General features: G+C 51.8%; 4 protein-coding genes across 4 annotated transcripts; 1 reads left to right on the top strand and 3 right to left on the bottom strand.

Annotated features, from left to right (window-relative positions):
• Positions 1–706: 706 nt before the first annotated feature.
• Positions 707–1,409, top strand: E0L32_002129 (uncharacterized protein; the record flags this gene model as incomplete). The annotated part of the gene is made up of 2 exons (XM_031136285.1): positions 707–1,102; positions 1,155–1,409. The coding sequence occupies 2 exons, from the start codon at positions 707–709 to the stop codon at positions 1,407–1,409; spliced, it is 651 nt and encodes a 216-aa protein (XP_030989237.1).
• Positions 1,410–1,923: 514 nt separating this feature from the next.
• Positions 1,924–10,352, bottom strand: E0L32_002128 (uncharacterized protein; the record flags this gene model as incomplete). The annotated part of the gene is made up of 13 exons (XM_031136284.1): positions 1,924–2,096; positions 2,157–2,835; positions 2,892–3,967; positions 4,041–4,166; positions 4,226–8,542; positions 8,611–8,644; positions 8,713–9,036; positions 9,113–9,262; positions 9,321–9,527; positions 9,591–9,816; positions 9,868–9,910; positions 10,047–10,110; positions 10,167–10,352. The coding sequence occupies 13 exons, from the start codon at positions 10,350–10,352 to the stop codon at positions 1,924–1,926; spliced, it is 7,605 nt and encodes a 2,534-aa protein (XP_030989236.1).
• An 810-nt stretch (positions 10,353–11,162) lies between these two features.
• E0L32_002127 (uncharacterized protein) lies at positions 11,163–13,140 on the bottom strand (the record flags this gene model as incomplete). Its single annotated transcript, XM_031136283.1, has 6 exons — positions 11,163–11,245; positions 11,302–11,529; positions 11,590–11,954; positions 12,006–12,344; positions 12,404–12,734; positions 12,792–13,140. 6 exons carry the CDS (start codon positions 13,138–13,140, stop codon positions 11,163–11,165), a joined length of 1,695 nt encoding a protein of 564 aa, XP_030989235.1.
• A 770-nt stretch (positions 13,141–13,910) lies between these two features.
• Positions 13,911–15,021, bottom strand: E0L32_002126 (uncharacterized protein; the record flags this gene model as incomplete). Its single annotated transcript, XM_031136282.1, has 3 exons — positions 13,911–14,761; positions 14,819–14,931; positions 14,996–15,021. 3 exons carry the CDS (start codon positions 15,019–15,021, stop codon positions 13,911–13,913), a joined length of 990 nt encoding a protein of 329 aa, XP_030989234.1.
• Between the last annotated feature and the right edge of the window lie 329 nt (positions 15,022–15,350).

The raw sequence follows: 15,350 nt of genomic DNA, 5'->3' as shown, positions 1-15,350 counted from the left end.
CCAGGTCCGTTGATAGCAATACGGGATTCGTTGAGGTCCCCTCGATCTTTAAGGGAATATTGGTGGAGTTCTTCTGTGTGTTGTTATCACGGCCTTCCCTACGATCAAGGGCGTCGGCAAGTACGCAACACAGTCGACATCCGCTTTTCGCAGAATTGTCCAGGTCCTGTCGGCTTTGATGCAAGGTATACTCGAATGGTACCTTTGTCTCATATATGCATGCTGCTTCAATCTGAAAGAGTCTGCAGGAAGAACATTTCTTTCTGTTTATGTCTTCACGTGAATGACGATTGGGGCGGGGACAATCGCAGACATGATTCCTTTGGAGAAACGAGGTCTGGCCATGACTGGCTGGATTCTAGGGCCTGTGCTCGGTCCGACAGTGGGCCCTCTAAGTAAGTGTGCCGGGCCTTCTGCGTTGAGGCATTCGTTAATTACAACTGTGTGGTTTCTATCCATTCTCGTAAGTCATCACAGAGTTTTTCTTACGATGATCTACTTACCACTGACAATTTCATGTAATGTAGGCTGCTGTGGTCTTCCTCGCCAACCTCATCCTTATGCGGGAGTCTCATGCCCCAACACTCTTGAGACGGAAAGCCAGACGGCTGCGAAAGGAACTTGGCAATCCAGAGCTACAATCAGCCTTGGATAAGAGCCAAAGCGTTCCCATTCTTGGAAGACGTCCATTATTTGTCCCCTCAAGATGCTGGTCCTTTTGCCAATCGTTCTCTTCCTATCTCTTTACATGGCAACATTATACGGCTACCAATACCTGATGTTCACCACGTTTCCCCGCGTCTTTACGGGCCAATACGGATTCTCGAACAGCGATGTCGGGCTAGTGTACCTCGGAATTGGGGTAGGGTTCTTGATCGCCTTGGGCTTCACCGGCATCCTCTCCGACCGGCTCGTCGTGCGATTGACGAAACGCAACGGTGATGTGGCTAAACCTGAGTATCGGCTCCCTATCATGTTTGTGGGCGCAGTTCTTGCCCCGATCGGGTTGTTCCTGTACGGCTGGTCTGCACAGCAGAGACTGCATTGGATAGTGCCCATTATTGGCTCTGCATTCCTTGGCGCCGCCTCATTCACTGTCATTGTGAGTCTTCGTTCTCGTTATATGAAAGGTTCTGAGGTTGACATGCGGCTAGATGCCATCCCTGGCTTATATAATTGACGCATACACCCCATACGCTGCTTCAGCAACTGCGGCTGCTATCATATCTCGATCGCTGCTTGGAGCAATTCTTCCACTTGCTGGGAACAGCATGTATAATGCACTTGGTATTGGCTGGGGAACGTCGCTTTTGGGATTCATCTCGATTGCTTTCCTTCCAGTCCCGTTGATGTTCTGGAAATTTGGAGAGAGGACCAGAAGAAGCAGGGCTTCCCAGGTTCGACTTTGATCCTGTGCCGCAGTATGGCATCGTAGACAGACGTGTGGTCTAGATGAAGGTTTACATGGCACTTCGGGAACGCATCTCTGGGGGGAGCCAGCTGGGACAATGAAACGGCTTCAAACATCGAACGTCAGTATGGAATTTAGGTACGTAAGAAGGTGGGAGTCAGACCCTGTCGCATTCATACATTCATGATTATTTTTAATTGTATGATGCTTTCTCCCCATCTAACACATTGGCAGGAGAAGCATGTTTGTGGAGTTCCAACAGATGAGGGCAATTGAATAGTTTGCAACAGACATTTCAAGCGAATGATATCTACGATAGAAGCGATTCCCTTGGCTAATGAAGACTGAAATAGTTGGATTTAATTGGAACGTCTTATGTCGAATTTGGAATAACGGGAATGACAGGCGATACTAGATACAAGATGCTGGATGAAAATGAACAAAAGCAGTAATGGACATGAGGGATTTGAGAAAGATATGGAATCTTCACCAGTCTCCAAAAAAAAAGCAAATCAAGTCGACTCCTGCGGCTTCTCTTTGAATCTGTTCTGGAGCAGTCTGCTACTGCCCACAATCTTTGACGCCAAGGTGGAGATAGGTGAGGGACTGATTTCTCCAACAGAGATCTCGGCTTGGAATTCTTTGGTCAACCAGGTCCTGATCTCGACAGCAACAAGAGAGTTTACTGTGATTGCTGTCAGTAAATGTCTTCTGCGATAGTCACAGGGAATAGCGGTGATCTTACCTCCATAGGATTGCAATGGCTCCGAAAGGCTGATGTCCTCCTCACGGACCATGACTGCATCTGCGACGCGCTTGACCATTACGTCCTCCACAATGGCAACGGCGGCTTCGACAGTCTCAACTTTGGCCAAGGCCTCTAGCCCGGCCAAGGGGCTAGAGTCTTTCGTTTTTGAGAGGGCCGACTTCCACACCACGCACAGCTTGCCGTCTCGAGCCCACGCGTTGCGGTCGATGTGCTGGCTGTCGATCTGGCCACCACCTAGCCCGGATACGACCTGCGCAGAGATAACCTCGTCTCCGATTGTGTAGCCCTTGATAGCGGTCTTGACCAAGAAGTGGACGTCCGCTTCGCACAGGGTAAGGGCCAGCAGATGCGACATTGTCGTGTACTTGGTGTCGCCCGACTCAGCGAGATAGCCAACATCCCTGACAGCGGCAACATCGAGGGCCGTCGCCTTGAGTCCTTGGCGACGGCGCCAATGGGCAAGTGCATCCTCAAACGTGTTTCCAGCTGCATAATTGGCCTGGCCCGGATTACCGATGACGCCTGAAGTGGATGCGAGCATCACGAAAAAGTCAAGGTCTTTCGGGAGGACGTCGTGGAGATTCCAACTTCCTTGGATCTTGGGCCTGGTGCAATGCACCCAGTCATCATGGGTCATGTTTTCGAAAATCGTATCCTGAATCAAACAGTTAGCTACTGATTAGCACCTGAGTGGCGTCATTTGTGGCTTACTCTCAGTGACATGGCACACTGGATGAGACCCTTCGGCGGAGGCATCTCAGCATTGCACTTCTCGACTGCCTTCACAAGCTGGTCGCGGTCGGAGATGTCGCACGCATAAGCGTTAGCGTTACATCCAAGAGTTCGAAGCTGGTTCAAGCAAGTTTTGGACGCCTCTTTGGTATCACCCGACTTGGAGAAGAAGGCCAGATTCTTGGCCCCGTTGGCGAAGAGCATGTGTGCGATGCTTCGTCCGATGCCCCCCAAACCTCCAGCAAGTAGGTAGGTTGCATTAGGGTCCAGAGTCAGCGGGTGCTTGATGCGAGGAATGACGGGGACAATCTCGTCAGGGTTGGCCTTGACGATCACCTTGCCCATGACCTTGCCGGATTGGAGAGCGCGGAAGGCGTTGGCAACATCCTTGTAATCATATACAGTGACAGGTCCAATGCCTCGGAGCTTCCCAGCCTCAAGAAGCTCAAAGACCTTTTCCTGGGCAATCTCACTCTCGACAAACTCCGGCAAGTGGTCGTGGAACTTGTCAAGGTTGAAGCCGATGAAACTAACGCTCCTGTGGAAAGGCTCCATGTCCAAGGCGGTATTGCCGAGAATATCCCTCTTGCCAATCTCGACGAATCGGCCAAAGTCTGCGACGAGGTGCCACGACTGTCGGAGAAGTTCACCGGCGACAGAGTTGAGGACGACATCCACACCGCGGCCCTGTGTCACACGCCTGATGCCCTGCACAAATGACAGATCTCGGGAAGAGAAGATGTTCTCCTCAGGGATCCCATATCTCTCCATCAGGAGCTTCTTCTTGGGTAAGGAACCTACTGTGGCAAAGATCTCAAGCCCAAAGTGCTGGCAAAGCTGGATAGAAGCCTGCCCGACGCCACCAGCGGCTGAGTGGATCAGAATGCTCTCTCCTTTCTTGATTCTTGCCTCGTCGACCAGACTCTGCCAGGCTGTCATGTAGGCGATAGGAACACCGACGGCTTCCTCGAGCGTCATGGTCGAAGGAACCTTGTGCGCGACCGTGTACTTCATGCCAACATGACTACCGAAGCCTGAGGTGCATGAAGCGACGACTTTTATCACGACGGAAGTGATTAGGAAATACGATCTGGTAGCAATGGGATGGATAATAGAGATAAGACTCACCAGTGTCTCCGATCTCGAATCCCTTGGTATCCTCTCCCATCTCCACAACAACACCGCCAACCTCACAGCCAAGAGTAGCGGTCTGGACTTCGCCAAGGGCAGCCATGATGTCGACAAAGTTAAGGCCTTTTACGTGCACGGTTAGTGAAGTCATTCGTGCAAGACGCGAAATAGCGGCGACTTACCTGTGTACAGAATCTTGACCCTAAGATAATCGCGCTTGATAGGCTTAGCAAATTCTTCTCTGTCAACGAATTGAAGAGTATCAAGTGAGCCGAGTTGTCCCAGGTTCATCTTCAGATATCGATCCTCCTGGAATAATGGCTCATGAACAGGTACTGGGCTAGAGCTGTCGCGCATCTCCGCCGCACTCAGCTCTTTGTCGTCCATGAGCCGCTGTACGTAGAGAAGGCCATTTGACTCAGCCCACTCCTTATCCGGATAATCGCGCTCGTTCAAACCGAAGAGGTAAGTGAAGATCCGCATGACAATGTCCAATCCATCCGTAGATGCTAAGTCAAGTTCTGCGGACAGGTCCAAGGTTGCCAAAGGCTTGTTTTCGTACTCTGACCGAATGGACCGGAAGAGACCAGACGAGATGTTGAACCAGGGAACAGAAGGACCGGAGATGTGACCAGCGTGCGTAATCCACAACATACCAGTGCAGTCCAGGGCCATGGACTTGATCGCAGTGAATAGGTCACTCGACAGATCTTCCATAACTGGCTCCTCAGTCTCGATGAACGAGATAATCAGCTTGCCTGAAACATCTCCGACCGTATCCCAAGACGTCATTGTGGTTGATAAGCCGAGCTGGAACAGGCCGGAAGCACAATTCGCGACAAGCTGCGAGACTTCGGGCGACCGCTTCGGAGAGCAAACGATGATAACGTCCGAGTTCTCAAAGGACGGTTCACGCTTGACCCGAGACGCCATCACGGAGACCTGATGCATGTTGGCGTTCTCCGAGTCGCGGAATAGTTGGCCCACGCCCTCAAACCCAGCTTCAGTCAGGAGAGCGTGCCAGGCCTGCTCGTCGAGTCGCACAGAAGAATACGTGCTATCCTTCTCGCTGTTGTGGTCACGCCACCAGCTCGGAAGCGCGCCCAGAACGAAAGCAGTTCTGATCTGGGACTGGGTAACAGACTTGACGATCGCACTGCCGCTCGGCTTGAGCAACTTTTTGATGTTCTGCAAGGCCAAGCCAAGGTTAGCTGTCGAGAGTGACAGGTCATCAAAGATCACGTAGTCGAACTTTGCTGCTTCGAATTCTTGTGCCTCGAAGTCACACTCAATGTCAAACTCTTTGCAGGTAAGAGTATCTGCAGACATTGTGCCAAGGGACGAAGTCATGGTTTCGACAGCCCCAGCGCTCGAACTAGTGAGGGTGTAGTGGTTGATGCGATTTGTCTTGCCCCCAAGACGTTCAAGGATCATCGAGGCGCATGTTGTAGAACCACAGCTTATCTCTAAAATTTCGAGATTGGGGTTGACATAGGCCGCACAGTCAATAATATCCGTCACGACAGAGTCGGTGAAAGACAGATCGAGCTCATTCTGAATAAACTCGTACACGAACTGCGGAGTCAAAATGCTGTTTTCGGAGGCCCCTATATTTGTACCGACTGCCTGGATGGCCTTTAACACGGCAGCTGCGGCATCGTCCACTGTTGTTTCATTGACGGCATTCTCCCGGAGAGACGTGAATGACAGAGACTGCATCCATTGCTGATAAGTGCTCAATGATGCTGCATCGCCGCTCTGAGTTTCAGCGATGAGCGAGGTTGAGTTTGCCAGTGCCTGCTGCACAGCGACAAGTGCAGCTTGGTCGCACATATCAGCGCACATGATAGCCTTGTCCTCGACAGCTCTAGGCTCGTGTGGAGGCAGAGGGGAGAGCCTTGTATCAAGGACCCAGTCAAGACGTGCGCTAGCGGCTGAGTTCGGTCCGCTTCCCGGGGCAGAAGATGCCACAGCGACGACGGTCAAGTTCTTTAGGATAACCATGGGCTTCTCCCAGCTTTTGTCGGAGAGAATAGAGGTACCTAAGTGCTTGGTATGTGTCTTGGGCGTCCGGGTGCAGTAGCCCTTGAGAACCGAGCCCGCCTCTGTCGGCACTGAGGAAGACACGAATAAACTCTCGATTGAGTGCGGCAACATAGCAATGCCCAGGCCAGCAGCATTGTAATTGGTGGTGGCCAACATCTGGAAAGTTGCATCAAGCACCGTCGGGTGTATCGGGAGAGGATACTCGATATTCTCAAACATGGTGGCCGCGGTGTCGGGAGTTTCGATGTTGCACAGACCAAAGCCGTCGCCTCCTTGGATGTTGGTCAAGTTCTGGAACGTGGGGCCAAACTCTAGGCCGTAGCCGTTCAATGTCTGATACATCCGGTTGGCGTTTTGCTCAATTGTCGGCTTGGCCTGAAGCGATGCATATTTCGCTTGGTATATCTCCCATTCTTTGACGGCCTCTGTGCCGTTCTCGATCTCGCCTGGCTTGGTGGCATACTCGACCTTGACAAGGCCGGTGCAGTGCTCCGACGCTTCGTTGTTGTCGCCAAAGGTCACTACGGAGAAGTGCATCCAGTTTGCCGAAGGCTGCTTCGTGCCGATACGGTGCGGCGAGAGCTGCAATCCAATCTCAATGAAGGAGTCTTGCGACTCAAAGATGATAGGCTTATGCCAGAAGATGTCGCGGAATTCGTATCCCAGCATCGTCTTGGCAGGGTCTGCTGTCTGTTTGCATGCCTCCATGACCATCACTATATAGACAGCTCCAGGCATGATGAGCAGCCTGTGGACCCGATGGTCTAAGAGCCACGGAACTTCAGAAGGGCTAAGGAAGTTTCTCCAAGTCGGCGCAATGTTTTGGTAGTCTTTCGTTGGTGCGCCAAGAAGGTCAGTCCTCGGACCACCGTTTTCCTGGGCAAAGCGCATCGGTCGCGATTCGAACCAGTATCGCTTCTTGTGGTTGAAGGGATAGCTAGGGAGGTTCACCAGGGGCTTAGCTGGTACGGCCGTCCCATCCATAGAGTTGACCAGACCCAAGTCTACCTGAAAACCCAGGCTCCACAACTTGCCTGCTGCTGTCATGGATGTCTCAACGGCATTTGCGTTCCGCTGCAGGAGCGACATGTAGGCCACTGACATGACCCAGGACTGGTTAAGGCTTGCGAGGGTGTCCTTGAGCGGCCCTTGGAGTGCGGCGTGGGGTCCGATCTCAACCAGAGCTTCGACGTTGGCATTACCCTTGCGTCGGCTCCGGCTGTCGCGCGGCTGAAGAAGGTCGGACACTGCCTCGGAGAACCGGACTGGGCTGACAAGGTTCTTCACCCAGTATTCAGGTCCCATCTGGTCGTAGCTAATCTCGGCTCCTGTGACGGAAGAGAAAACAGCTGTTTCAGAGACTGACTTGCGAGGCACAACGTCCTCGATGTCATGAAGGTACTGCTCGGCAATGACCCTCATATGTGGCGAATGATAAGCAGTCTTGACGAGCAGCTTACGGCACCAGACATTGCTAACTTTGAGCAATCCTTCCATCTCAGATACAGCAAAGTCGTCACCAGAAATGGTAACGCTGCTCGGGCTGTTGATGCAAGCAACGACAATATCGCCCTTCTCGATCTTGGCAATGTATGTCTGCGCATCCTCCGCTGACATCGCGGCCGCCAGCATGGACCCGATACGGTCGGGAAGGAGACTTTTGATTTCCGAAGACCGCTGGCCTCTGCAGTAGGCAACCTTCCAAGCGTCCTCTCGGCTCAGGACACCCGCAGCGTATGCAGCGCCGATCTCACCGCTGGAATGCCCGACGACAGCCTTGGCTCGGACGCCCCAGTGCTCCAGCAGATCTACCAGAGCAACTTGCAGCGCAGTGCAGAGGGGCTGCGATAATTCGGGCTCGTTGATGCGGCTGGTGCTCTTGTCTTTGCTAAGTTCTTCAAGGAGCGACCAGCTGCTTCCCATGGACGACGTGAAGTATTCATCTGCGTCGGTGAGACTGCTCCGGAACACGACGTGGCGCTGCAGCTCGCGGCCCATTGCAAACCATTGAGCGCCCTGTCCTGTGAATACAAAGGCACAGGACGCCTTCTTGGTAGCGCGTCCGAGAGATGGGAGACCCTTGTCAAGAACCTGAAGGAGCCCAGTGCTGGAGTCAGCGATAGCAAAACTCCTGTAGTCGAATATTGTTCTTCGTTGCGCGAGAGTGTATGCAAGACTGTTCAATTTGTCATCTGACTCGAGCTCATCGCCAGGAATAGCAGTCTCTGGAGCAAACTCTTGTTGAATGAACCGTGCGTATGTCTCGGCAAGTCTAGCAACACCATCTTGTTCGGGGGAAGTGAAAGCAAAGAGCCGCATTTGCTGACCGCCTTTGCTCTTTTCAAAGGGACTTGGCGGCAGTGAAATGCCGGAGTCAACACTTGGCTCGGAGTCTGGCGTGCCCGGGGGCTCGAGAGCGGCCGACGTGTTATGATTACCTGCAAGGTTCCTTGCTACAATTCGCAACGATGGCACGTTAGTTGGCGTGGAGGGTAGATTGGAGCGATAGACACTTGCTTACCTCTCAAGTAGTTCATGGCGTCGTCAAGAATAACCTTGGTCCGTTATCAGTAAGCACAAAGGAGAACAGCATCAGTTGATCTATGATCTTTTGAAAACCTACATGAGCATTAGTTCCTCCATAGCCAAACGAGTTAACACTGGCACGGCGCAGGCCGTCAGTAGGCCATGGAGTTAGTGTGCTAGGAATTTGTAGCCTCCACTCATCGAGGCGGAGTCTTGGGTTAGGAGTTTCAAACTCAGCAACGGCGGGGATAGCACCATTCTCGAGAGTAAGAATTGTCTTGATGACACCGGCAATGCCAGAAGCACCCTCGAGATGGCCCAAGTTGCTCTTGACTGATCCCACAATCACAGGGTGATCATCCTCGGCTCTAGCAGCTCCAATAGTTTGGCCAATCGCGAGGAGCTCAAGCGGGTCACCCACCTAAGTCAGAAGTCTGATTAGCATTTCCCAGGCTAAGGGATTATTTCCACGATTCCTCATGTGATTCAAGACATACCGGTGTGCCAGTTCCGTGTGCCTCAAAGTACGATGTATGGCCAAGTTCGAGACCAGCCTTTTCATAGGTCGATTTGATCAGAGACATCTGAGCCGTGGCACTTGGTACGGTGATAGCGGGAGTCTTTCCGTCCTGGTTGATACCACTACCCTGCGGGTTTGTCAGAGGTCAACAGTTTCTCTAAAGCAGAGACTTTGTAGGCTCTTACTCGAATTACTGCCCGGATCACATCATTATCGCGAAGGGCATCGGTAAGCGGCTTGATGATAATGACTCCAACACCTTCACCACGCCCGTAGCCATTGGCCCGACTATCGAAACAATGCGAGCAGCCATCAGGGCTCAAGAATCGTTGGGCTGACAGTCCTCTCCAGACCTCGGGTTTGAGCATGAGACTAGTGCCCGCTACCACTGCCTAAATCCGGAGTTAGATATTGCAAGGTGTGGAAAACAAGTCGTGTCGGATGGGCGAGCTTACCATGCCACTCTCTCCCAGTTGAAGCTCACGACAAGCCTCGTGAAGGGCCACCATGCTGGACGAACATGCCGTATCAATGGAGAATGATGGCCCACGCAAATCGTAGAACCAGGATATACGGTTTGAAAGCATGGCATTACCGCAACCCGTAGCTTGGTACATTGACTGCTGATTGATCTCGCTGCCACTGATCATGTCATAGTCGCTGCTGAACCCGCCGACGTAGCTTCAGGCACAGTCAGTTCTGGTCAATACCTCAAGAAGCTTCAACACTTACCAGGCAGTCTGAGTGCCGGCAACATCCTTGATTGATATCCCAGCTAGATATGATTGTTAGTGCATAGACTAGCTCGACGTTTGTTGTCGTTGACTTGCCGTTCTCAAAAGCTTCATAGGTAACTTCCAAAAGTATACGATGTTGAGGGTCGGTGCCATCTGCTTCAGAGGCAGTCATACCAAAGAAGGAGGAATCAAAGTAGCCAGGATCCTCTGCCATGAAGCATCCCTCTTTGGTGATGATCTTCGTATGGGGGTCAATCAAGTTATCAGCGCTGTGGGTCTACCATGGAAACTTACCGCGCCTTGGCGATCAGGGGAGGGGTGATAGAACGCATCTGGGTTGAAGCGACTGTTGGGAATCTTGGTACGCGTCGACTTTGCGTTGCTCAACACTTCCCAGAAACCGCTAGTGTCCTTGGCCTCTCCAGGGAAACGAAGACTCAGACCAACGATGGCCAGCGGCTGAAGCTTGTCCTCCTCCATGATGTGCAGGTACACACTCACTTGGGCGTCAGGCTAGGCACTCACTTGTGACATGAGGCTTGACCGATTTTCACAGCCTAATGGAAGTGACAAAGATGATGGTACAGACCCAAGAATTCCCCTTCATGCAAGCCACGTAATGGGAGAATGCCCGTATTATCTGCATTACGCGGACACGGCTGAGATCGAGGTCAGAGATAGATCAAACGCTAACCCGTTTCGATATAACTCACCGAGTGGCACAACACAGCACTCGGCTCAGTTGTCATCAAAGAGGTGTACAATGGTCCATGTGAGTTTTGGGAAGGTCGAATCTTGGGGCGCAATCGATGGGCAAGCCCTGAACGGCGCATACCATGGCAACAACCCCTGGAATGATCTGACAGGCTGTTTGGTGGGAACACCATCGATGCCCGGAAAGTTAACAACTCCTGTGGAGAGTCTCGTCGGTGGTTTTCTTGCTGTACAAACCTGCCGAAGAAGTTCCTGTGACTTGTACGGTACGCAAGCTCGGCCTCGCCGACGCCGAACTCAACTTCTGTTTTCGATACCGAGAGACCACGGACAAACAACGAAAGTGCAAGCTGAGGACAGAACCGGTAATCAGACGCAGGTCACGGATGATCTGACTCTAGGGAAAAATCATGCAATTTTCAATTCATTGTTGTCTCTATCCACCCAAGTTGTACCATTAGATACTGATGCGGTGGATCGTGCAGATCGTTGACTCAGTAGTTCAATTATGCTATCTGGTAAAGAGCCGTGCTCGTAGAGTTACAATCTAAATATCAACTACTAGTTGCTGTTTAGCTAGCTGGCGCGGAAATCGCAGCGCTCCTCGCATACACCGCCTCCAGATCGTCCAGGCGCTTTTTGATTGAGGGTGGGTTTCTCTGGTAAGTAAACAGAGACGCAAGAAGGCATCCCGCCGAAATTCCCATGCACATACGCATGTTGACCGTGAATGCTTGGATGTACGTCCGCCTCACCTCCAGCTGCTGGAGAATATTGAAAGACGTGATTACTATCGGTGTCCTGTAAAAGTCATCAAGCTGCTGCGGCGAGAGCACACCTGTGAGCTTTTGTTGGATCAGGGAATTCAGAACGATGAATCCAGCGGCAACACCGATACTGCCGCCGAAAACTCGCATTTGAGCTACGATCCCCTGGGCAACGGCTGTGGCGAGACGCGGTGAGAAAAGTCATGCTCTGCGTCACTCTGGGGGGCAAGACTCACCATGATCCTCGAACTCAACGTTGAGCGACGTCATGAATGTACTGGTAGATAGATTCAAGCCCAGGCCAAGGCCTAGCAGAACTTGATATCCGTATTGGCTCTTGGTTGGTAAAACCGACGTGGGTAACGTGGACAAAAGCCCAGTTCCGATCAGCATGAAACTGCTAGCGGCATTGAGGGTCCAGAAGGTACGGTTCTTCTTCGAGGACAGAGCGCCACCTAACATTGATCCCACGGCTGTACTTCCCATCAGCGGGAGAAGCAAAACTCCGGACTTTATTGCATCGTAGATATGCACAATTTGTGCTCGCATTGGAATGTTGATGATGACCAGGAACATGACGAAGCCGTTCAGAATCGTGCAACTATGTTCTTGTTAGTCTCGGCAGAGTGGATAATTGTATGTGGAAACATACATAATCGTTGCCATCATCACCCTGTTAGACAAGATTCGGAACGGAAATTGCGGTCGGATATGTCGTAGCTTCGTGCGTCGCGACATCTCCCACTGCCAAAATACCAGTCCAATCCAGGATAGGCCAGATAGGACAAACACAGCGATCGTCGGCGCACTGGACCAAGCATATTCCCGGACGGCACCTTGGTTGATGATGAACACGAGAAGAACTGTCCCGACGAGAATGAAAAGTGTTCCTAGGTAGTCCAGATGCCGGAATCGCACTTTCGTGTATGACTGGAAGTTACTGGGCCAGACAAAGAACAGGACGATACCTGGCACGAATGCGCAAGGTCCACTGTAGTTGGGAATTAATTACATATCGCAAGTCGTTTGGGAAATGCCGGGACAACTCACTTGATCCAGAAGACATATCGCCAGTCCCGATAAGTTGTCAGGAGACCACCGATCACAGGCCCACTCACGCCAGCCAGAGCAACAATGATGCCCAAGATCGAAGATATCAACGGAACCATAGCTGGAGGGCATATCTCGGGGTAGATAATCATTGTCATGGAGTAAAGGCCTGCGCCACCGACACCTTGAGCAGCCCGGAACCCGATCAATTGGTCAAGATTCTGAGATGCTCCGCAGGCCATTGACGCGGCCAGAAAGATGGTGAATGATATGCACAACACGCTCTTCCTACCCATGGCGTCCGACAACCTCGCAATGAGAACAGCGCATGCTAATATGCCGTGAGACTCAGTTCCATGAGAGCATGTGGCAGTGTTGATTGACTTACCGACATATGCTAAGGTATAGGATAAGACCACCCACGAAGATAGCCTGAAACCGCCAAACTCTTCAGAGATGCTCAGTAGCATGGTGGCAACGATCGTTGTGTCCATGAGCGAGAGAAACAAGCCCATCCCGATGCTGTATAGCTTCTGCATTAACACGATGTTGCACGGATGGTTTGACTCGGATCCAAGGAGGCTGTACCAGGCAAGAATTGTCACAAGTCGCCACCTGGCGATGTGAACTTTCTTCAGGACCAAATCATTTCCGTGATCCGATGCAGACCGCGCATCGCTCTCAGGTGAGGCGGCTATGGACACGGTTGTCATGGGTATGGTGCTTTCGTCGCCCATTGTCGTACATGTAGGTTTTGTGAAGTAACTGGGGAAAACGAACAATGTCAATGGTGTTGAAGATCTGCTCTCCTTCGGATTTCTTAGTCATTAACAAGTATTACACGACATCTGCAACAGCTCCATGGTCACTAGCCGCATTCTTGGTTGACGGTAAAAGTGATGTATACGACTACTTTACCTCGAATTCGCGAGCCCGATACACGACGCCCAACGCGTCATCAGGAGACATCAGCCGATAACTGTGCAGGAGTGTGCTGTGCCGAACACCAGTGTGCGTTGCCCGCCACGGGAATTGGTTGTATCCTTTGTGGATCTCGTCGGCGAGTTTATCTGCTTTTGTTTGGCTGGCTGGAGTGTTGGACCAAAACCCCCCAATTGGTGTGTTGATATCCCTGCAGCGTGAGGTATCGCGTCTATTGTTGATTGGCTCTACTTCCGCAGTTGCTGTGTTCTGCGAAAAGTCCCAAGTGCCAAGGGTTCATGGCGGCCTCAATGTCAAACCTCTGCTAAGGACTAACTCTGGCTCAATGATCACTAATCAAATGGCACAAGAACATCTTCTAGTAGTGGGATCCTTATTATTATTCTGACTGTATTGATGAGCTTACTGCACCAAGATATTGATTCAAGTTGTGCATTACATATGAAACAAGCCAGCTTGGTAAGATCCAAACAATAATGCTGAAAAATCATGTGCACATGAGTGTGTTTTGTCAATAGACTCAAGGTAATTAATTAAAGGCTCCCAGATGCAGGGCTCATTGGTTTCACGAATGCTGTATAGCCCATTCTATTGCCGATGCGACGGCCTTCAAGTCAACGGGCGTGGTGGGCATGCGATGTCCACCATTGAGCTGCACGACCTTTGTCCTCTTCTTCTCGCAGAGTTTCACAGCTATCTCGCCCTGGCGACAAAGAGGATCGGCCCGGGCAATGACATGAACCGTCGGGATCGATACTCGTTCCTTGACCGTCAAGGGATGGAATAATCGCGGGAAATCATCTTCCGTCCCATTGTCCTTCCATGCGTGGCTCACGCCGTCTGTCTGGCCCGGCGTGTGACGTGAGATATCCTGCACAAGATTGACAAGCTCATCGACCAATGCTACTCTCTGGCTAGGGAGCACGAGCAACGCACGATGCTTTGGAGCCGACTTCGGCTTCTTGGACTTTTGTGGTTTGCCATTGCTCTTGCCATTCATTTCCGGGACTTCGGCAACCTCGTCATCACCGACACCATTGGCACCGTTGGTCACTTGGTTTGGCTCGCTTTCCGGCTTCTTGTAGTAACGGCTGTATTTGTGAACCGCATCGGCATTGAACTGGGCATCGGGTGAGATGACGAGGTTAGAACAGAGAAAGACCCCGAATTTGAAGCGAGGCGGTTGTCCAGGGCGGTTGATCTCGTCGTGCAACAAGATCGAAAGAGCCAGGGATGCACCCTGGCTGAAACCCACAACGCCATCGAAGGGGCCCTCGTCCTCGATTGTCTCGAGAATCAGATCGTGGGCCTCCTGGCACTGGGGCGAGGACAGACCCTCATACCAGCAGAAGAATGGCCCCTTCACAAAGTCGGGGAGATCTAGCAACGACCCGGTCAGCACGTCAACCCCGTACGCTGTTGCCACTAGCGAGTTCAGCTGGAACAGAGTGGAGTGGATCGACAATTGCTTACCCCGAGCACCCACACAAGGGACAGGGCCATTGATGTACACGAATTCGTGATTACTGCCCAGCAGAGCTGCCAAGCCCGCCATTTGTCTCTCAAAGATGGCCCCCGAAGTGCCCCTAAATGGATTAACGAAGCCCGCATGAGTAGCGATCCTGAAAGTATCGGTCTTGGCTTACGTACCATGGGTGAAGTGCCAGAATCTTCATCGTCTCGGCCAGTGATACGGAAGTGCATGCGTGAAGGACACTATCCCAGCTTCATGCCCAAGGTGAGGTTGAGATGCTGAGCAGAAGCAGAATTTGACAGACGTGACGAGACTCTTCGTATGGTCAGAAGTTTGATGCGCATACCGGTTTGGTATACGATTAATGAATCAGCGACCTACGTTGCCGTCTCCGACTCGGGACATTTTCCAATTCAAGTTTCCACGCCAAAACAAAACATGCCGTCTAGGCGCCAAGGGCTGTGACAGGCACCAGGGATAGGTAACGCGAGGAGACTTCCGTGAACTACGGCAACATACCCGTAATATCGG

Source organism: Thyridium curvatum (genome assembly GCF_004353045.1).
Source record: "Thyridium curvatum strain D216 chromosome Unknown NODE_8_length_716436_cov_74.480370, whole genome shotgun sequence".
Lineage (NCBI taxonomy): Eukaryota > Fungi > Ascomycota > Sordariomycetes > Thyridiales > Thyridiaceae > Thyridium > Thyridium curvatum.
This window is presented reverse-complemented; position numbering and strand designations above follow the sequence as displayed.